The 23887-nt window shown below is 38.4% G+C and overlaps 1 protein-coding gene across 2 annotated transcripts; it reads right to left on the bottom strand.

Moving 5' to 3' along the window:
• Nucleotides 1-2457: 2457 nt before the first annotated feature.
• Nucleotides 2458-22846, bottom strand: b4galt4 (UDP-Gal:betaGlcNAc beta 1,4- galactosyltransferase, polypeptide 4). Of its 2 annotated transcripts, XM_067437688.1 has the most exons (8): nucleotides 22764-22846; nucleotides 21034-21103; nucleotides 16491-17017; nucleotides 14666-14898; nucleotides 8588-8775; nucleotides 7984-8106; nucleotides 7656-7760; nucleotides 2458-4909 (listed from the first exon to the last, which is right to left on the bottom strand). In XM_067437688.1, the coding sequence occupies exons 3-8, from the start codon at nucleotides 16831-16833 to the stop codon at nucleotides 4768-4770; spliced, it is 1134 nt and encodes a 377-aa protein (XP_067293789.1). In that variant the 5' UTR covers nucleotides 16834-17017; nucleotides 21034-21103; nucleotides 22764-22846; the 3' UTR covers nucleotides 2458-4767. The 2 variants fall into 2 exon arrangements, with proteins under 2 accessions (XP_067293789.1, XP_067293790.1); XM_067437689.1 differs by lacking the exons at nucleotides 21034-21103; nucleotides 22764-22846 and adding an exon at nucleotides 17113-18080.
• Nucleotides 22847-23887: the final 1041 nt, after the last annotated feature.

Below are 23887 nucleotides of genomic sequence, written 5' to 3'. Positions count from 1 at the left end.
TGAATCCATTCTCTACTAATTCTCCGGGAGGGCGAAGCAGAGGAAGGGGAGGAAACCTTTCCTGGTATGACGTCATAACAAGAGAATTCAGGATCAGCTCCTCTGAGCTCTCATTTTCTCAAAGCCAGAGAAAGACAGCCTGAACTCTGTTTACACCGATCAAAATTTCTAGCCTCTTGGGGACAATATTCAGGCTAGGAGAACTCATATTAATGTTAAAAAACCTCACCGTCACAACCCTACTAGCTATAGATTGGTGCAGGTATGACGTCACTTTGTAGGCCAACCTTGAAGAAAAAAGAAAACAAGATTTTCCCATAGGCTTCTGGATTATAACAAATAATAAGCTCTGTGCTCAACAAACATATATCATATTATACTTACATTTTTTCCATCAATATAATTATCACAGAAGAACACTATCTTTTATTAATTTTGAAGCCAGTCAGCAGAAGTAAAAAAGCTAAAAGGCTAAACAAACTACACCATAGTCGCTCGACTTCTATATTTAACTAACTATTTAATTTTTTATCTAAAAACATTTTCCAAGAACGTTTCAGTTAGACTAGTTTATAAGAGCACAGTTATGAGCATAATGAGGCTGTAAAAGCAGACTGCGCTTGCCTTTTAATTGTGATGACGTTTAATGTCCCCGGCAGCCTCTGTAGTCTCATCTAGCCACTTGTTAGCAACCACCTTTTTCAAGACACATAACAGCTTTAAGAATAACGAGTGGGGTAGGCCTATAGCATAGGTATATTACTAATGTATTTTATGTGCCTACAAACTACAAAGTGATGTCATACCTGCAGCACTCCAAAGCGACGCCTCCTTCAAAATACATGAACGGGTACAACCATAGACCGTAAAAAAAGGGTACAACCATGGTACAACAGGGAGCAAACAAAAGCGTCACGAGATGAGCTCATGGATGGAGGAGACGAGAGATGGCTAAATTACCTCATGTCACTCAAAGCAGATAATATTAAACATAAACAACTTAAAGAGCACTGACCTGTACCATCGGCTGCAGATTCATTTTGGCTTTATGCAAAACACACCTAAAGCGCATTCTTTGTTCTTTATTCATTTTTTTCTACATAAATAAATAAAAAACAATGAAAGTAGTTTAAACGACATCGTAATTGCGGACTTACCAACTTATTACTTCGATCTTCCCTTCTCATTCACACGTCCATATATTAGGCCAAATAGCCTCCACTAAAAAGGAGTGAATGAAAAACGAGTGAGGGAATTTTGACACTGACTTTTTGCCTGTCATAGGCCTACCATATAATCTAAATATTAATGTGTTGATTAGTCATGATAAATTTAAATAGCCTAAATGATCACTAATACATCTATTATAAGAGGAGGATTCAAAGTAATACTGTTGGACATTGTTATATTCAATTCAATTCATTTTAGAGTAGGCTAGCCTATACGTTAGGCTAACGTTATATATTTTAATTGTACCAATGTTGATAATATACTCTTTTACAGGGTGTATTCTATGAATAATTTTGAAAGTTACCTCTTTCATTTTATTAGTTAAGTATGTGTTAGGCTATATTTATTTCACACGTGTTTCCATAAACAGTTGTACATTAGGCTTTAATGTTCCGATAAACGACACTAGGGGGAGTAGTAAGCTCTAATCTGTAAGAGTTTATGTTTTTTGCTAGGATACCCTTGTCGCTTGGATTCACAGAAACATTTAGCACCAAAACTGAATGCACAAATAAATACAGTTTGCATTTGTATACTAGGCCTACTCTGTCTAAACATTCCTCCTCTTATTCCCCAAAGACCCAGGAAAACAAAGTCTTTTAAATTTTTGTATTTTTTCATGTCATTACATTGTTTAGAGCATAAGACACAAATGGACTTTCATTTCACTGCATGTATACCTTGGATCTTATTTTCATATTAATGTGTTCTTGGAGCAGCAACATGTGATGAAAACGTTGTGAAATAATGGAAGTAATAGTTGGCAATATTTTCATAATAATATCTAATATTTTATAGGAGCACTGATATGTCATTTCTTTCCATAGTCACTTGTCTCCTAAAATGCCTGATGGACATGCTGTAGTCCCCCATGCTGTTCTCTGTTGAGGACATGTATGAAATCAATGCCCTGTTTTGTAACAGAAAGTCATATTTTGATTAGAAAACCCATAACATTTTCCAGAGATGTTGATTTATAACAATCTGAAAATTAGTCCGATTTAATTAATAATTACAAAATAGGCTACTTTATTTCCATAAGAGTGCTAAATTTGATCATTCAGTCATTTTTAAAGACCAAGAAGAAGTTGTTGTCCTGTTAAATCCTCCAAATATTTGGTATTTCTTAAAAGCCCTGAATGTGTTCTTTATATGACCATACGGTGGCATGATGTCCTTGTACGGGGGCAGTGGCACCCAGGAGGTTAAAATACATTTATTTGTTTTTAATTTATTACATTTATCATGACCAATCAACAAAAATATGTGATTAATAAATATGCTTAAACCATATATGGTATTAAACGTGTAAACCCGTATACACCATATTTCACAAAAGAATAGTCTTTGTTAAATGCCATTTTTATTGCAGTTTAACATCAGCAAACTGGCTTTTTCAATACCGCACACACCGCTTCAACACTGCATGAGTGGCGAGCACTTTCCGTGAAAAGGGCACAAAAACAACAAAAACAGGCTTAATGTTTCCTTTTCAACAAAGATTTATCAGAGGGCGTGCTCAACCTTCAGAAAAACCTCAAGATGTCAAACTGAATATATTATTTATACTATATAATTATTAATAAGGGAACTGTACCCTAGTGAAAAAAAACTATACCAAAACATTTATTTCGTATATTACAAAACCATTAACATATTTACTGACATATCGCTTGTGACTTGCTGATATATCAATATTATAATTAAACTTGATTTGGATTACTACTTTATTGCACAATGCACAAAATGTGTTTTAATATCAAGTAAGGATACTGTATCATTCTTTAAATGCAAGATATTTCAAGTGTACCTGAAGTATACCTGCAATAGTTCCACTTTAGCCGAATTAAATACAGCTCTGAAAAAAATTAAGAGACCACTTAACATTGATTCCTCAATGGTCTCTTATTTATTTCCCAGAGCTGTATACTTCAGTATATCTTTAGTCGGACCTCAGCATTATTTCTGGATAACTAAAGTGCATTAAGTACAAAAATGTGTTGTTCTGATTCAGCAGACTTTAAGAATATCAATTTAGTATACCAGAAGTATAATTGCAGGGTATTAATATATAGCACACAAATATGTAAATCTATTTGTAATGCATTAAATAAATGTATTTCAAATACATTTTAGTATATTTATTTCTCACTAGGGTATATCCATATAAATAGCCATAGGGTATATGGCTATTTTATAGCATTTAACGGTTCATCTAAAATATAAGTTCCCATTCCGCAGATGATGATTTCCACCTTTACTCCATTACAAAAAGTAATGTGATCCCAATTTGCACCCTATTTGTGGAAACCTCTGATTAATGTTCACAAACTTTCCCCCATTATTTCTTTCACAGTATAAAATTCATATAAAGTTCACAGTTACAACACCCAAATGATTTAAATGTGTGCCACAGGATGTGAAGATGTGATACTAGGATGATACCAGGTTTTCTGAAATAAAAATCAAATTATGACAAATGTCACATAAAATAAGCATATTGTTTCTTCATTTGATCTTTATGCACTTTCTTTTTTAAATAGTTGTGTAACGTTTAGCCTGGAGTTTCTGGAAGAAAAACATACAAAGCGCTTGATTTCTGTCTGTCAAGATTCAACAGAACGCTAATGACCCGGTCGAGAGTTCATAATCGTCCGCATAAAATCCAAACGCACATTTCTGACACCACACTCATCAAGCAGCTGGTTTGATAAGATAACCATATTGTGTTGAAATTCAGCTCAAGCTTAGCTTCTAGTAAAACTCAGCTTTTGTAGTGAACGTTTCTGTGGTATGAATTGTTCTATGGGTTTTTAAATATAAGTCAAGTCTCTTTTTCTCTGATCATAAAGCCAGTAAAGTAACAACACCCAGTTCTATGAGTGATCAGTCATTAATGGTAATAATGGCATAAATGTAAAATTATGATCCCATCTACAGCTACATTTCATTGAAATGAAACTGAACTGATTAAACATTATCCCTGGACCCAAAAACCTACTAAAAATCAACAAGTTTCCACCAGACGGATATTAGAAGCATGTTGAAATCAACATCATATAACATGCAGACTTGTTAAAAGTACACCTGCTCTGCCCATATACATCTATATCAATATTTAAGCCTACTGTACATAATGACATATCACTGACCAATCAGGTACAGCTCTTTTGTTTCCCATTACTCCCAAAATTCTGTGATGACCTAAATGAATACAAGCCATACAGAACACATTATATGAAACTACAACTTCAGAGGTCTAGAAGTAATGAATATTAAATCCGGTTTGTTTTACGCCATCAGGTATACCGTTACGTTACACGGTATACCTGATCAATCTATTTATATTCTAGTTGATTATTGTAATACTTCAAAAGTAGTGTTTGATCAGTTTTCTGGCCATATTATCTTACAGGTCAGATCCATAGTGCAACCTGGTGTGGAGCAACAACACCTCGTATTAGCTCTGGCAGGCACTGGTGAATGCTGTGTTTCAATGCAAGCTGTCCATTGTATTTTAGTATCCAAACACACGGCTCAATGAGCACGCTCAGGCTGGCCAATGTCCACGGTGATGTTGACGAAGAGTGTTGATCTGTCGACAGACAGAACCTTGTAGGAACAGGAATTCAAACCATCCTTCTGCCACATCTGAGGAGTACGGCGTAACAGTTGCATCCTGTGTCGGGCAAAGTGAAAGCAAAGCGTCAAATCCCACACTGAAGACATCTTTTCAGTAGCTGTGTTTCCATCAAAATATTTGATTTGAATTTGAATATTGCATTAAACATCTGTGAATAAAGCAGCTTTTCCATTCATCTGTTCAATCATCACTTCCTGCGAAGCTGCGGCAATTGGGTAAGAAACTGAAGCTGCGTCCGAAATCGAATATTTCTCTACTATGTAGTATGTGGAATACAGTACGCCAACAGAGTAATATGTCCGAATTCACAGTATTTGAATGTTCACACCTTGTTCACACCACTAGTGATTTTGTCGCTGCATGTCGCCAGCGCCAGAGATTCATGTCGCTAGTGGGCGTTCCCACTACGGGTTGCCTATTAACGTCATTAGCAGAGACCACCCTCCTCCTACATTATTGACATTGTTTGCTGCTTAAAGGAAGTGTATGTCAAGGTGCAGATCCACTCGTCCGTGAGACACTTCTGTCGCGCCGCGCTCCCCTTTATTCCCATGGGTGACGTCAAGCGAATTTAATGCGCACGCATAGCATTCCCGGGAAGGCAGCGCTGCATTTGAACCGCACAAATGAGGGGAAGCATCACAACATCATGCTTCAGTCGTGTTGCAAAAGTGGATCTCCACGGTTAGCCTGACAAGCCAGACCCACATCAAGATGTTTGGTCTGGAAACCATTGGCAGGGCTTAATCAGAGGGGTGGGATAAACGGTTGTCTTTCAAACTCCCTCTGCGCGCAATAGGATCAATATTAACCAATAAAGATGAAGCAGAGCTAGTTTATAGATTAAACTTTTGCCGTATCCGGTCAGCAAAACTCAGAGCACATCTTCCCTTCTTAAGAATGACTTCAGTGCCGTTCTTTGTTCTTTTCTCAGAGAAAAGCTTAACTCCAAGTCTTCCAGAGTCGCGGTCAAAGCCGATTTGAAAGACTGCCATTCGCCAGTTTCTGTGTTTACTGGAAGCACGCAAGCGCAACTCGGCCATCATTATGTTAAGCCCCGCCCACCAACTCTATACACGATGTGAATGGCCTGACCAGAGTTTGGTTTTTACAGCTCAGAAGTGTATTGAGAGTTGCTAGACGCTACTCGATTCAGATTAGATTTGCTGCCGCTAGGGTACGTCTAGATTTCTAGACTAAGTGTATGTAAGATTGTGACCAAAACTGGCACTGCAATCACTACCCCTTTCTCCCCCCTGACTCGAGGTTGCCAGATTGGCTGCAGGATCAGCGGGAACGTTTGTATCTGCAGCTGTGGTAACTAGAACAGACCTGGCAACCCGGATGCCGAAACACTGCTGACTTCGTGATTGGTCGATAGGTGGAGGGCGGAGCTTCAGGCCAAAACACAACATGACACCAACATCAGTTGAGGGCTGCAACAACAACTTTTAAATGACAATATCCTGGCTGCAATGTCTAGTGCCTAGTGTCTAGTGACATCCCGACAAGTCTCATCTAGTGTTCCCATCTGCTATTACTTCTGTCTGGTAAGGTCAAACTGGCGCAATCATTATATTATATATATATATACACACATTTATTATAAGAGGAGGATTCAAAGTAATACTGTTGGACATTGTTATATTCAATTCAATTACTATATATATATATATATATATATATATATTCAATTCAATTACTATATATATATATATATATATATATATATATATATATATATATATATATATATGTGTGTATATATGTGTGTATGTATAAGTAATAGCGGATGGGAAAACTAGATGAGACTCGTCGGGATATGAGGTAAAAAAATAACATAAATACTGTTATGTTTCTCACAGAAACCGATCGGTTCGTGTCTTTAGACATCAATGTGTCGTGAGGAGCAGAAGGGTTTTTGTGCACGTTGTCCAAGCATGTTTTTTTGTTTGTTTGTTTTCCTCTCATAGATTTGTTACCTATTCAGCCCATTATTGGCCAGGACTCCCTGGAAGAAGAGATTTTATATCTCAATGGGACTATCTTGGTAAAATAAAGGATAAATAAAATAAAGTAATTATTTGTATGACTGGCACAGAGCAACGGTTGGAGTTAAAAATCTTCATTTGTGTTCTACTGAAGAAACAGACATCTGCATGTTGGATGCACTGGGGGTAAGCAGATAAACATCTCATTTTCATTTTGGGGTGAACTAACCCTTTTAGATTTTTAAGTCTTGTTATGGCCTTAAATTTGATACTATTTTAACTAAATGTAATACCTTTTAAGGGCCTGCTAAAACTGCCCTCTTTTAAGAGCATGACTGTCATCATCATTATCAGATGCCTTGGGAGTGAGAACACCCCAAGGTGTTTTGTTTTGTTTGTTTTTTGAAAGCAGGTCAATGGAGGAGACGCTTCAATGCAAGTTCACAATACTGGCAGATTTTTGTGAGGAAACCGCTCATCCCTTCAGCAACTGACAGCCTATATTAATGTTAAACATTCATATTTGGAGCTCACAATAAAAATGCTGTTTTACAAAAAGAAATCAGAGAATTTTGTGACAAAGTTAGGATTCATTTTACGGCTCTACTCTACTTTTTTATGGTATCCACAAATCATTATTGAATCACATTGTAAAACTTGTCAAACAAACAAATTTTACTTAAATCAATGAATGCTCGCAAAATATTCCTCACGTTAGTTGTGGTCTCTTGCAAGACCAGAATAACACTCTAAGACTGCAACATTTCCTTCTCATTCACACTTAAACTGACCTGTTTTTATTGATTTGATTTCCGCTGTCTCTCTTATGAAAGACCATGGTGTAGCGCGCCACTCCAGGAGACGGCCGCATTATTGTCATTTTCTGCAGTTGCACCCTGAAAAACATGATTCTATTAAAATCACCAACAATGAGAAGAACATAGCAGTGTTCAAAGATGGTACCACGGCAGTGAACCTTTCCTTTCCTTTCCTTTCCTTTCCTTTCCTTTCCTTTCCTTTCCTTTCCTTTCCTTTCCTTTCCTTTCCTTTCCTTTCCTTTCCTTTCCGATTTTAAATCAGTGTGTAGGACTTGTGCACATCATTGTAAATTTGTCTTACCTTATTCTCAGGTCATCGTCCTCTCCACCCCAGCCCCAGTAGGTGTTTGGGAAGCCATTCACCTTGTGGAACTGCTCCATCGTCATGGCTGAAACCCCCCCAAAGTAACCTTTGTATCTGAGTCTGGGAAGTCAGTGGCAAAATGTGATCAATGTCTTTTAAATATTAAACATGAACAATAGCATGTCATTTAACAAAAGATCTTTAACATTATGTTTAATGGAGCTGAATACTACTGGAGAACAGAGAATGTCAAGTTGTGTCAAGGTGATTACCATCTTATAGTAATCTTTTGCTAGAACATATTTTGCGAAAAAGTGGACAGCATCTTAAAAGGGTACAATCATTTAGTTCACTAAGAGAACAGACACTACAATTAAAAACTAAACGTGTCTGTTTAATAAACTGTGAGTGAAAAATGCTAATCACCCTACTGAAATAATGTTGTTAAACCAGTATTGTTACTACTTATTGTCACTTATGTTCCTTTAGTGTATCAGTTATAGTGCTGTATTTCTAATCCAAATATTGTTGGCTCAAATCCCAGAATGTTCTGTCATTTTCTCTGTGATGTGTTGAGTTAAATGAAGACACTAATACTCACTTGTACCCAGTGGAATTCCTCCCCACTACTAAGTGTTTAGGCTGTTCACCACACATGTATAAGTTATGATCATTCTCAGGAACCAGATCAACATCATGGAAGATGAAACAGTCCCAGCTCTGGTCTTTCAGAGCCTCGAGGTAGCCAACATTTAATAACTTGGCCCTGTTAAATGTTGCATCTCCAGCCTGTAAGACAAACAGACACATTATACACACACCGTTTTTAGACCTGTGCAAATCTTGTGTTGCGACTTCCTTTATATCACAAGGTCTTTTTAAATTCCAAACACCTCCATCTCCATTTTGAAATGTTTGTCAAATGTAGAAATGCTATATGATTATTTGGTTGCACTTTATTTTACAGTATGTACACCTAAGTGTATTTACAGTGTACTTACTGAAGAAAGCACTGGATAATATAAAGTAACTACATAGGTACATAGGTTTAGGGGTAGGTTGAGGGTTACTTCCTAGTTATTACCCAGTTATTGCAATTACTATAAAAGAAAATAGTATGAGGTAAAGATCTGACAAAATTACTGCTAGCACTTTATTTTGTTCTTTCTTCTTCTTCCCAGTGTAGTACTGAGTTATGTGAGCGCTACAAACTTCATGGTTTGTACTGGTTCATGTGTAGTTAGTTATTCATTAAAGGGGGGGGGGTGAAATGCTGTTTCATGCATACTGATCTTTTTACACTGTTAAAGATATGGATTCCCATCCTAAACATGGACAAAGTTTCAAAAGTTAAGGTGGACGTTTGATGGGAGTATTTCTTTGTCAAAAATACTACTTCCGGTTAGTCATAAGTTTCGGCAAGTTTTTTGAGATCATGCGTCCACTTTGACGTTAATGGGGGCGGAATTTCATTGTATGGGCCTTACGGACAATTCTACCGGAAGAGTGTGAGAGAGAGAGAGGGAGAGAGCGAAAGCAACAGCCTACGCTCATCAAAGCGCTGGCTCTTAAGGGGGTCGCACACCGGACGCGGAGCTCGGCGGCGCTCGGCGGCGCGCCACGTCTTTAAAATTCGAACACATTGTTTTCAATGAGTGTACGCACACCGGTGGCGGCATTCGGCGCCTGTCCGCGGCGACTCAGGAAGTTGTTCTAAATCCTGCCGCGCCACAGAGCGCCATTTCAAGGCTTTATATTAAAAGTATATTATCGTTAAGGTATACTGATTTCAACCTTTGCTACAAGACACATTTGTTTTATATTCTGAGTTCAACAGCTTGAATAAAGTCTAAACATATTTTGGGGAAATGTATAATAAACGTAGCCTTTTAAAATGTGCGCGTCCGGTGTGCGATACCTGAGACGCTGCGTGGCGCGCCGCCGAGCGCCGCCGAGCTCCGCGTCCGGTGTGCGACCCCCTTTAGGATGCTGCACAGGTGATGTGCACAATTACAATGTCACCAAAAAAGTGCGTTTTTGGTTGCCAGACCAAGACAGTCCTGCACAGATTCCCCAAAAACCCCGCGTTAAGGCAACAGTGGATGTAATTTGCTTTTCCGGATCAGCAACTGAGTTGCGCAAATGTTTATATCTGTTCGCTGCATTTCGGTGCCGACTGTTTCATAAACAAGGCCCAGCTCGACGCCGGATTTTCCAATCGCCTAATGCTAAAGGATGGAGCAGTCCCAACGATAAAGGTCCCAACGTTAGAACCGCAGGCTGTGAGTAAGACTGCTTCAAATGTCTGTGTTTTTGCCTATGCTCATCAAGTAGCCCAAACATGATCACGTATAGTTAATTGATCAATGGAGCATGCGATGTGTAGTGCGTGTACATTTGTTTAGCTGGCCACTATATGTGTAACTTTATGTTTGTGTATTGTAAAAGCACTCCAAACAACAATACACAAAGAGGGGGGAAATATGTTGAACTAAATAAGCGCGCTTCTTCATTCAAATGCGCTACTATTCCGTGTCTTTCTATGTAAACACTAACTTAGCCTGCCGTGCAAAACCAGTCCGCTTACTAACGTTACAATTGTCTACACAAACCACGCGTAAACACACACACACGTGCACAACTGCACTTCCCACATGTACACCTTCAAAGACAAAAATACGACGATATAATTCAAGTATAAATATGTAAATAACACAAGTCGCTCAGCATATTATATAGTTAGTGTATAACTTGTACCACATAGAGACGTCCTGCTCTAGTCGTTTTTGCTGCTGCTCCTGTTCAACTTCAGCCTCTGGGTCTGATTCCGGATCATAGATGTATGGCTGTATCTGATTAAAAGCCATAATTTTATTTTGAATAAAGCTTTTTTCCCGCTGTTAGGGATGACACAGCTTTACGACGCACTCGACTCAACACAATAGCAGCGGCGCGCACACGTCATTATTTAGCTCCGCTCACACGACACGCCCCCACCCGCTCGGCTTTTTTCGGAAAGACTCGGAACAGCGCATCTTTCTTATATAATTATAAAAAAAATAAAGACTTTTCGGAGATATGCAGGATGCAATGCTACTCTATAGGTACTCAAGATTGACATGACACTGACTGAAACTGAGTGTTTCACCCCCCCTTTAATGAAAAAGTGTTACCCAAAAAGCTGATGTAGTGTTTTGTCATAGCTGATGAATGATAAAACCAGTGACATTCAATCAGAATCCATCCTGCTTTAAAGGGATAGTTGACTTTAAAATTAAAATTCTGTCATCCTTTACTCACCCTCAAGCTGTTTCAAACCTGTATGAATTTCTTTCTTCAGCTGAACACAAGGGAAGATTTTTTGAAGAATGTCAGTAACCAAACTGTTAACTGGACCCATTGACTTCCATAGTATTTTTTTTTTCCTTCTATGGAAGTCAATGTTCCAGTTAACTGATTGATTACTGACATTTTTCAAAAAGAAATTCATACAGGTTTGAAACAGCTTGAGGGTGAGTAAAGGATGACAGAATTTTCATTTTAAAGTCAACTATCCCTTTAAAGAGCGCTAGCATTTAAAGTGGCAGACGAAAAAACAGCAGCTCAAGCTTAGAATAAACAGAATGACATCATAAGCTGATGTGGACGCTAATATATTTAATCAACATAGTTATTGTTCTTTGTACGAATGGGCCTTTAATGAGTTGTATTTTTAGCAAGAAATTAATTGTTGTTGAATCAGGGCTTAACAGAGTTAGTGACAGAGCTACTGGCAAAACTAGAATTGGAACAATTCATGACATAAGAAAACAGGAATTCAGGATGTTTATCTTTCAAAAGACCTTGAGCTTCAGCTTTCATTTTTACTTTACGTTTCCTCAAAATGAAAATTGTACAATGTGATACATTTATATTACCATCATTAAAGGGGGGGTGAAACACTCAGTTTCAGTCAGTGTCATGTCAATCTTGAGTACCTATAGAGTAGTATTGCATCCTGCATATCTCCGAAAAGTCTTTATTTTTTTTATAATTATATAAGAAAGATGCGCTGTTCCGAGTCTTTCCGAAAAAAGCCGAGCGGGTGGGGGCGTATCGTGTGAGCGGAGCTAAATAATGACGTGTGCGCGCTGCTATTGTGTTGAGTCGAGTGCGTCGTAAAGCTGTGTCATCCCTAACAGCGGGAAAAAAACTTTATTCAAAATAAAAATATGGCTTTTAATCAGATACAGCCATACATCTATGATCCGGAATCAGACCCAGAGGCTGAAGTTGAACAGGAGCAGCAGCAAAAACGACTAGAGCAGGACGTCTCTATGTGGTACAAGTTATACACTAACTATATAATATGCTGAGCGACTTGTTATTTACATATTTATACTTGAATTATATCGTCGTATTTTTGTCTTTGAAGGTGTACATGTGGGAAGTGCACTTGTGCACGTGTGTGTGTGTGTTTACGCGTGGTTTGTGTAGACAGGTTAAGTTAGTGTTTCAATAGAAAGACACGGAATAGTAGCGCATTTGAATGAAGAAGCGTGCTTATTTAGTTCAACATATTTCCCCCCTCTTTGTGTATTGTTGAGTGCTTTTACAATACACAAACATAAAGTTACACATATAGTGGCCAGCTAAACAAATGTACACGCACTACACATCGCATGCTCCATTGATTAATTTCTATATATAGTAATATATATAGTAACTATACGTGATCATGTTTGGGCTACTTGATGAGCATAGGCAAAAACACAGACATTTGAAGCAGTCTCACTCACCGCCTGCGGTTCTAACGTTGGGACTGCTCTATCCTTCAGCATTAGGCGATCGGAAAATCCGGCGTCAAGCTGGGCCTTGTTTATGAAACAGTCGGCACCGAAATGCAGCGAACAGATATAAACATTCGCGCAACTCAGTTGCTGATCCGGAAAAGCAAATTACATCCACTGTTGCCTTACCGCGGGGTTTTTGGGGAATCTGTGCAGGACTGTCTTGGTCTGGCAACCAAAAACGCACTTTTTGATGTCATTGTTAATTGTGCACATCACCTGTGCAGCGCAGCCTACGAGCCAGCGCTTTGATGGGCATAGCCTGTTGCTTTCGCTCTCTCCCTCTCTCTCTCTCCCTCTCTTTCTCTCTCTCTCACGCGCTTCCGGTAGAATTGTCCGTAAGGCCCATACAAGGAAATTCCGCCCCCATTAACGTCAAAGGGGACGCATGATCGCAAAAAACTTGCCGAAACTTATGACTAACCGGAAGTAGTATTTTTGACAAAGAAATACTCCCATCAAACGTCCACCTTAACTTTTGAAACTTTGTCCATGTTTAGTATGGGATTCCATGTCTTTAACAGTGTAAAAAGATCAGTATGCATGAAACAGCATTTCACCCCCCCTTTAACTGGTGGTACTTTTCAGTGTCATGTCATAAACGAAAGCATTTTAGAACTCAAAATGTCCTTTTCAGTCCAAAAGACCATTATTGACCATTTTAAAATCTCTTGATTATCAGACTAAACACGTTATCACATAACTGCCCAAATTTGCATGACAAAAATAGTAATTCAGTAGTAAGAAACTTGGCTTACTCAGTTCCAGTGTAATAATGAGGAGGAAGATAGTTCACGCAAAAATTTAAATCACTCACCCTCATGTCGTTCCAAACACGTAAGAGTTTTGTTCATCTTCGGACCACAAATGATGATCTTTTTGATGAAATCTGACCCCACATAAACAGCAACACAATGACCACTTTCAAGGCCCAGAAAGGCAGTAAAGACATTGTTAATGTAGTCCATGTGACTATGATGAGAATACTTTTTATTCGAAATAAACAAAAATAACGACTTTATTCAATAATCTCTTCTCTTTTGTGTCACTCTCCTACACAATTCACATAACACATGCTTGTGGTTTTCAGCCAATAGCGAGCCGGCGTTCTGACGCAGAACCCGGAAGCGCTGCACTGTGTAAATAGCCAAACAACATGAACAGCATAAGAGCGTGACGAAGGAGAAGAGATTGTTAAATAAAGTCGTTATTTCTGTTTGTTTTTGCGCACAAAAAGGATTCTTGTTGCTTCATAACAATAAGTTTGAACCACTGGGTTCACATGGACTATTATATAAAGTGTTAATTATTTTGCTGTCTATGGAAGGGTCAAAATATCTTAATTCTTGTTGTTCTGAAGATGAACAAAGGTCTGACGGATTTGGAACGACATTTAATTTTTGGGTGAACTAACCCTTTAAACACTAGAAGACAACAATAATATCATTCCAGTTTTTGTATTTCTAAAAAACAAAAAGTCATTCCAAATTGACTTTGAGGAAAACAGTTTAATATTTTTGATTTTGTCAGTTTGATCTTAACAGTTTTATTGTTTAGTTAACATACGTCACAATGTACTGCAGACTTTGCAAACAGACTTATTTAGGGATGGGCTACTATGCAAACTACAATGGCCCTCACAGCAAACCCATAGGGAAACAATGTTTTGCATTTTACATATGAAGAGGGCGTTTACACTTGAGTCTTAACGATATTTAAAGCAAATAAATGGTCCTGTTGAAGAAAATGTTCACAAAAAAATTATGTTTTTGGTCCATGAAACCGTTACTAACATGAACCCTGAACCCATTAAAAATCATCATTACATTTTTTGGGGGACTTTTGCCTACCTGGTGAATGACATAGATGGCATAGTGAAGCTGCTGCCTCTGTAAGAAAGGGTGAAGGTGGTAGAGGAGGTAGAGCAGGTGCTTCTCTCGGTTTCTGTGAGGGATAAGGATGGCCACGCTCTGTCTGGCTGTACAGTCAGAGGGGTTATACTGACCATCCACGACCTCCTCGTTTTCACTCTCTACCTGCTCCATCGTCAGCGAGGACTCGAATGACAGCTTTAAAGAACCTCCTGTGGAGCGGAAAAAGCAGAAAACAATAAACACGCATGTAAACAGGGCCACAACCCAGGTGCAGTCTTAAATACAGCACCAGCTGGGGCCCACATTAATTACAGGGCCCCATCTTTGGAAACAAGCCCAAATTAGCAAGCAGCTGTGAAAAGGGAAAAAAACACTCATGTGTAAACATTGACATTCACATGGAGGTGGTTGTGAGATTCTCACACATTTCTCTCAGAGCTGCAGTTTCATGGTTTCCATCTTTAATCAGCTCATTTTGCAAAGACCTAAGGTTTCTGAATGTTTAGAAATTATGTTAAAGAAAATCTGTACCCTCATGTAATTAAAAATGTTGTATAATTTTTTCCCCTCCATGAAACACATAATGAGATGCAATGGTGGACAGTAAGAAATGCACTTCTATTTTCGTTACTGTACTTAAGTAAATGTATCAAGTATCTGTACTTTTAATCTGTATCTGTACAAAGTTTTTATTTTGGGAAACTTTTTACTTTTTCTTCACCACAATACTCAGGTTTCTTTAACCTGTTGAATCGGTTCACAAATCACACTGAATGATACACTGATGAATTTGACTGATCCAATCGCAGCCGCTCTGGAGTCAACAACTCGATCCAGTCTGATGATGTTAAAAATGACTTACTAATGCCAAATTTTAGTGTTAATTATTGTAAATGAAAATCATATTTAGGTCATGACAATCAGTTATTTGTAAACTACATGTTCTGTAAAATGATAAAGTTATGCTTTGGGTAAAAATAAAGCATATTAATGCCCATGCATCTTTCCCACTGCTATAGCAGTTTCACTTGATATAAAAGCAGTATGTTTGCATAGCATTCCTCTTAAAATGTTTTGCCGCATGTGACATCTATTTTTTTATTGTATATTTATTCTATTTGTCACCACACTTCTTGCTTTTCATTATTAATTTTAATTTAAACATCTTAATTTAAGATATTTTACTGCAAGTTGCTTTCAGTTAAAACATCTCAAACATGCATTAAGTCTGGGACTAGGCTTAAGCCTTGTCTGTGAAACTGGGGGTTAATTTTTTAAGGTGTATAATTTTATAATAAAACTGCTTATTTGCAGATCAATACATGATTTCTTTCACTGATCAAAATACCATCATATGAAGCAACACACATACAGTGAGCGCATTTAGCTGCGCACAGCATTGTTTTGGATGAAATATACGTTCAATTTTATATGAAATATAGGTTCAATCATGAAATATACAATAAAAGCCGACTAACCAGGTTGTGAAAACATCCATATGCCTTTAGGTTTGGCATCTTTAGGTTCAGTGTTAAAATGCCAATGTGAACGCTAAGCAGACCTATTTATTTATTTTTTGGTCTGGATCAAATGAACCAAGCAAACTGAACTAACAAGTGTGAACTAGAATTAGTTTCTTGTTTGGTGCACTCCAGGGTTCAGACTGCATCGTTCACACTTATTCAAATGAACCGCACTAACAGAGCAATCACACCAGGGTGTTTTAATCGAACCAAACCGCACCCTCAGTCAAGATTAACCCACAAAAAAACTATTAAAGACAAAATCAGAGCACACTCACGGAGCAGGGGTGAATGCTCTGGGCAGCTCTGTTTGGGAAACTGCTCCTCCACATGCTCCATCACAAGTTCGTCCTCGCGCTCCTCTAAGCGCTCCTCCTCTATGCGCTCCTCCACGTGCTTCTCCACGGGCTCCTCTATGCTATGCATCATCTCTGATTCCAGCTCCAGCTGACGAAACCCACTCTTAACGTTGTCAGGACGATTTGATCCCTCCTGGGCAGTTTTTACAGTGTCATCATTTGAGAATGTTGCGATCCAGGCTACAACGCAAAGGCACAACAGGAGAAGAAACAGATACTTCGCCTTTCTCATGATCTTGGACATGGAGGGAAAGATTCCCATGACTGAAGTTTAGTTTGAGGTGAAATCCAGCGAACAGCAAACAAGAGGCATCTGAGCATCTACTCAGAGTTAAACAGTCACTCTTAAAGTTGACAAGAGTTCCTCCAAAAGTCTCTTTCATCTGTTTTTTTGTTCATTTTTTCATCTGAAGAGGAGAAATACTTAATACTTAAATACTTTAGGTCTGTTAAAAAAAGAAAAGAAAATGGAATTAGAATGATTGATATGACTTGCAGCGTGACTTTTTCTACACCATATATTATCTGAGGTTGTTTCCACCTGGTTTTAGGATGCGTTTTTGTCGACGGCTCACAAGTAGACAAGGGAGATACTTCCCATTCACACCTGATGTTTTAATCCGTCTCTTTTGTCCACTTTTAACCGCTTCTGTCCTGATTTCTTTGAGGGGAGTGTCTATGGACAAGTAAATGTAAATATATGGACTTTTTTTTTAACAGATCTTTCAAACTAATGGAAAAAATTAGTTTTTCCATTATATTTACTAGGGGTGACCCCGAATAGTTGAAGATTCGATGCATCGATATGCGGAGCCTGATTCTACCACCGATCTCACGGTCGAATCTTCGCGGGTGTTATGAAACGAGGATCATACCATTTTGGCAATATGGGGGTGCTCAATATTTTAAAGACGTGTCGCGGCGCTGAGTTGAGCTGAGCATCGGTGTGCGACCCCTTTAAGGGCGCTGAGCTTCACACCGCGCCTTTAAAATTAGAACACGTTCAATGAGTGTACACACACCGGCGGCAGTATTCAGCGCCTGTCCGCGGACACTCAGGAAGTTGTTTAAAATCCTGCTACACCACAGAGCACTTTCGTGCAGCTCATCTGTCAGCCAATTCAAAATTGAGCTTGCGTGTATATAATGTGCGCGTCAGGTGGCGGTGTGAGATCCTGAGGCGCGGGGCTGAGCTTCGCGTACGTCTTCACCCGCTTTAGGCACAATCGGCTTCAGAACGTGCATGTAAACGCACTCAAAGTGTTCTTTTCCTCTCTAGGCAGGTATTTTTTTAGGTTTATTTATCAAAATGTTCTTTTATATATTTGTGTGATGTTCTGTATTTCGATCGCAGCTTTAACATGTTATGAGAAAACGGTTTATTAATGTTTATCCACCACATTACCTTTTAGGCTATTTAAACCTAAATAAGAAAGCCATTGTCAGTTCGTCTGTCAGTTGGCAGGCAGTTTTGGTCGCTTTATTAAAAGTTGTTGCTGTGTGCAGTGTGTAAAGGAAAATAAAAATAGTTTTACCTGACAGTGTCGTGCCCCTCCCAACCCATTCACACACACAGATGATTCGACTATCAGTCGAACACAGAGAGATTCGACAATTCTGATTCGATTGTCTAAATCCTTCGTCGAGGACAGCCCTACTATTTACATATGAAAGCGACTGTTGACTAGCCTGACAAGCCAGACCCACATCAAGATGTTTGGTCTGGAAACTCATAGATATCCATAATAAAGGCTAGATGTCTCGTGCGCGCTATTGGCCAATGGAGGTCGCCGTCCGCAACTTGCGGCCATCTTGTCACAGGCAGCTCACTCACTCGAAACAGTGTGTTTTAATGGTGCATGTACTTTTAAATAACCATAACTTGCTCGATTTTCAACCGATTTTCAAACTGTTTCGTTTGTTATAAATAACAGTGATGTAGTTATGACACTACATACTAATGAATAATTATAACCATGGACTTTAATATGAAAGTAACATTGAACAGAACAGATGGGTGCAATAAATACACACACACACACACACACACACACACACACACACACACAAGGTATTTATGTTAAATCAATATATAGGCTACTAAAACTGTGTACCGAATGGCAACATGAGAAATTATATATATTTATACACATATACAGCTCTGAATTTTTTTCCAGAGCTAGCTCTCTCTCTCTCTCTCTCTCTCTCTCTCTCTCTATATATATATATATATATATATATATATGCTTTTTTAATAAGAATATAATAAAATAATTTGTATTTAAAAAAAAAAAATTAAACAAACAAAAAACATGCAAACTAAGTTTATTTTAACTAGACAAAAGATTGGTTGTCATAAAATTATTATTGGTGTCAATAAAACTGAACAGCTTTGAACAGCTCGATTGTGGTCTCAGCCCCCTTGATAACGTGTATGTAAGTTAGCCGTAATACACAAGCTGCACGATTAAGTCGTTTATCGAAATGAAAAGCTGCAATTTCAACGTGTTAAAGCATCCAGATTTGTAGCCATGTTAATAACGTTTGTAAGAAACCAAACCATTTGTAAATCCGTCAAGATTTCCGTCAATATTTATGTTCGTACAGATCACTCATCTTACATCAGGTTCAACAGAGCCCGACAGAAAGCCTGCCTGTGACAAGATGGCCGCCGGTGATGCCGATGGTGACTCCGCCGTAAGACATCTAGCCCTTATTATGGATATCTATGTGGAAACTCACCATAGACAGCTCAATCCGAGGGGCGGGATAAACGGTTGTCTTTCAAACTCCCTCTGCACGCGATAGGATAGCGCTACACCAACCAGAGCAACGAAGGTGAAACAGAGCTTGTTGATAGATTAAACATTCACCGTATCCGGTCGGCTAAACTCCGAACACATCTTCCCTTCATAAGAATGATTTCAGTGCCGTTCTTTGTTCTTTTCTCAGAGAAAAGCTTAAAGGGGTACTTCAGCGCTGGGAAGATGAATCTGTATTTAAACTGGGTCATCAATGCAGTAGAAATGTGAAATTATTTTTGAATTTGGTGTCTTCTAGACTGAGAAAAGACAGAAAATGTATTTTTGTCCCATGGGGATGAAAGACTACAATTCCCAGAATGCTTCGCTGCCCTGTGAGGCCATTCCCAACGCCAACAACTTCATTACTGTGACTGAGTTGAAGACACTACAATTAAAAACTGAATGTGTCTGTTCAATATAATGAGTGAGTCACTGCGCCAGTATCACAGCACTGAGCACTAACTGCAGGAGTGATGAGAGCTGAGGTAATCGCGACTACATTCGCGGCATACATTCACAACGCAAGTTCAGTCTGGCGCGTTTCAGTTCATGCCTTTACAAGCTTAACTTTCATAGAAATTAATTTGAGAAGTTAAAAGACTTACATTGCTCACCATAGCTCCGTTTAAATGATCCTGTCTGCAAGCTGAGCTCTCCCTGCAAGCTGAGTGTAATCTCCCATCCCCCAATGCCGGATTCAAAACATGCGGAAATGGCTCCCTCTGCTGGCTGTAGTCTTTAGCCTCTGGGCAAACATTCCTCCTATGATGCAAAAATTGTCATTTTGCATCATAGGAGGAATTTTTCCAGAAATAAAATGCATAAATCTCTCGTCTCAGGGAGATATGAGAGGGGAAAGCACAATAATTTGAATATTCTCCAGGGTTTCTACTGATACAAAGCCATATGCTAATCGCTGAAGTAACCCTTTAACTCCAAGTCTTCCAGAATCCCAGTCAACGCTGATTCAAAAGACCGCCGCCATTCGCCAGTTTCTGTGTTTACTAGAAGCACGCAAACGCAACTCGGCCATCGTCATTATGGCCCCGCCCGCCGACTCTATACACGATGTGATTGGCCCGTCCAGAGTGAGAGGAATACAGCTCAGAAGGGTATTGAGAGTTCCTAGATGACACTTGCGGGCAGATTAAATTTGCTGCCGCTAGGGTGTGTCTAGATTTCTAGGCTAACTGTTGACGGAAAAACACGGAGAACAGCCGCAAGACCCTGCCAAACGCTTTGAGTGTGTGTTAGAAATCAGGAATGGTAATAGAACATTATGCTTGATATGTTTTCCATTTTAAAACTAAATTTGGATCTCCAGCCAAAGTTTAAATCCTGCTTGCCAAGCGCTTCCATAATGTTTGCGTTAGGTCAGTAGGAGGAGAGTTGGCGGTCATTTGAGGCTGTTTGAATGCATTCAAACACATGAGCGTTTACACTATGTAAGCAATCTGGTCTAATGCATTTCAAACTAACCTCTGGTTGAAAGTGGACAAGCTCAAAACATTTTACCCCATTTACACCTGTATTTAGCATCGTGCACTTGTAATCTGATCAAATAAAACTTCTTAAACCGGGTGTAAACAGGGCCTGAGAGAACACATGAATTACTGATACTTTTAAAACTATTTATCTTTAGATTTAAGCATACTTACTTTATTTGGATTTCAGCTCTGCACACTTTTAGCATTCACTCAACCAACTTCATAAGGCTCCCCTGGGATGCTTTGTAACAAGAACACAGGCCATATGTTATAAATATAAAATATACACTGTGCAAGCAACAACAAAAATAAGTCAACAGGTAATGCCCAACTGATGGAGTGTGTAGCTTTATTTTCTTAAAACAACCATGTAGGAAGACACATCATGGCCATATTCCAGGATGACAATGTTAAGTTTCATCAAATCAAAAACCAACGTACCACTGACTTGGCTTTTGGTCAAGATCTGTCAAGAAGAGTCCAGCACTGTGTAAAGTCTCCTCAGCACAGTACAAAGACTTTCAGTTAGTTAAAGGTCTGGACTCGGAGGAGCCAATTTATGTGTGAAAATGATTCTTCGTTCTTTCACAGATTGAGCTGATGAATCTGGACATGGCCATCATGTGTCTTCCTACATGGTTTTTGAAGAAATGAAAAGCTACAATTAATCAATTTCCTTACTAGCAGGTGTCTGGTCACATTTCTCAGGTTTATCCATCCTGAACAATACTGTTCCTTTTTCCTTCTCGCATAGCTTCTCATGTCACCTCTACCCTCCTCTGTCCATACTTCTCATGTTTCATGTTGACATACTTTAATGGTTTAGGTCTACTGTGTGCATTTCATCATCTGTTTCCTTAGTTTGTAACAGGACCTTCTCTTGTCCTTGCCACGTCAAACACTTTTGTAAAGTTCATTGTTCTCAGCTAATGTTAGTGGTTTACAAATGTACTGCCGGATTCCCTGTATACTAAACATATTCAGTCTGTTGCTTTATGGTTTACATTTTACTTAGTCTAAAGAAATATCATTGTATCATGGCTGGGTGGGGTCTAATGCAGCACAAGATAAGCTATCTTGGTAACACTTTACAATAAAGTATCATTTGTTAATCTTAGTTAATGTATTAACTAACTTGAACTAACAATGAGCAGTACATTTGTTACAGTATTTGTTAATCTTTGTCAACATTAGTTAATAAAAATACAGCTGTTCATGGTTTATTCATGTTAGTTTACAGTGTTCACTGATAGATTTTACTAATGTATTAGTAAATGTTGAAATTAACATTAACAAAGATAAATAAATGCTTTATAAGTGCAGCTCATTATTAGTTCATGTTAACTAATGTAACTTAGTTAACTAATGAACCTTATTGTAAAGTGTTACCGCTATCTGGTATTATTTTGATAAATATTATCCATAAACGACTTAAATCGGTTTATCATTCCTTAAAATTAACATTTCGAGCGTCAGTTGACATAAACAAGTCAAGTGCTTACATTACGACGTTTTAATAATTTTAAAATGTTATAAAATGTATTTTGTGTCCTGAACATCTGTAACTTATCATTTTAAGAGAACATGAAATTTAGCAAAAGGGAATTGTGGCTAACAGTACTATTTTTATTTATTTATTTCTGTGTTCTATAAAACCCGTTCATAATGAAGACGAGAGTACTTAATATTTTAATTAGTAATGTTGCAGCTTGTTATGGGACTATTTGACAGCGTGATTTAGGATGGTCCCACATTCGACAAAATGAAATAACGATGAAAGCAACCGTTCACATGCTAGTTTGGTGTCTAGGTAAACACTTATTAGTAAGTATTTTTAGACCAGGGTACAAGCATATGGGAAACAATAGAGTAGAAACTAAATAAGGATTAAAAAGACTTACGGTAGAGAAAGCAGCAGCACCTTCAGCTCAAGACCATACTGTACTGAAACAGCATTTCCGCAAATACAGAAGCTGCATGCACGTCATTGGCTGGAGTCATCCCTACACAGAGGCTGGTTGGCATCGCAACACCTGCTGGCAGATGCCGAAACTACAACAAAAGACTATTTAGAGAAACATTCATCTGCCAAGGTGTTGCGAGGAAGAGAAATACATGGCATATTGTTGCAACTTGGAGCATATAGGGTAGAATATTTTCCCAAAGCTGTTAAAATAATAGATAAATGCATAAATATTTACGAAAAAATAAACATTTACGAAGAATTTGTGTGTGTGTGTGTGTGTAAATTATTGTACAATTTGAGCTGTTCTGTTTGATTGAACCACACGGACCAGCCTTCTTGCCCCACGTGCATTAATGAGCCTTGGCCGCCCATGACCCTGTCGCCGATATCCCACCCACTATGATGAAGAGATAGTCAGATATGGTCATAATGTTATGCCTGATTGTAATGTATTGCCTACATTGTAATGTCTAACAGCGTAAGCATATTTTTTCTGCTTAAAAATTGAATGTTTGCAAGAGAAGGTGAAGAAGCTGTCAGCGATCAAAATATTTATTTTGAAGATGTGGAAAACGATTGTTTTGAGAATGTTTGACATCGCGATCGAGCCAGATGCTGAGTGTGGGAAATGTGCTCTGATGATGGCAGATGAATGATGGTATAAAAATGCTTCATAAAAGGTAACAAAACTTGCTTTATTTGATTCTTCTGTTGTTATATCAGGAGAGTTTAATATTGCGAAAGGGAGATCCGTCTGTGCTAGTTTATGTTCCGGGTCACCAAAACCCCAATATTTATTAAGAATGATTAGCGAAACATTCATGCATTTATGGGTTAACACAACTCAAAGGCCTCCTGTTCCTACCAGTGGACCTCTTTGGTAAATCAACATCTAGTAGTTTTAACATTGGTAAAATATATAACATTTCCATACAAGCTTTTCAGTCAAATATCATTTGCATGTCAATCTAACACGAGAGAAAAAAAAAAACATGGGAACTCTTTTTCCCTTCCTCTGCCTCTTGCGCTAAAATAATGTATGTTTACATTTACTATAGC

Source organism: Pseudorasbora parva, chromosome 3 (genome assembly GCF_024679245.1).
Source record: "Pseudorasbora parva isolate DD20220531a chromosome 3, ASM2467924v1, whole genome shotgun sequence".
In the NCBI taxonomy this organism is placed as follows: Eukaryota; Metazoa; Chordata; class Actinopteri; order Cypriniformes; family Gobionidae; genus Pseudorasbora; species Pseudorasbora parva.
This window is presented reverse-complemented; position numbering and strand designations above follow the sequence as displayed.

What these genes read in the sequence shown, in the direction of transcription:
- b4galt4 (XM_067437688.1), bottom strand. Translation starts at nt 16,833, where the DNA reads ATGGGAATCTTTCCCTCCATGTCCAAGATCATGAGAAAGGCGAAGTAT. An exon ending in CCATCTATGTCATTCACCAG is followed by an intron (nt 8,776 to 14,665) that starts GTAGGCAAAAGT and finishes TTTGTCTTACAG; the next exon opens with GCTGGAGATGCAACATTTAA. An exon ending in AGGAATTCCACTGGGTACAA is followed by an intron (nt 8,107 to 8,587) that starts GTGAGTATTAGT and finishes CTGACTTCCCAG; the next exon opens with ACTCAGATACAAAGGTTACT.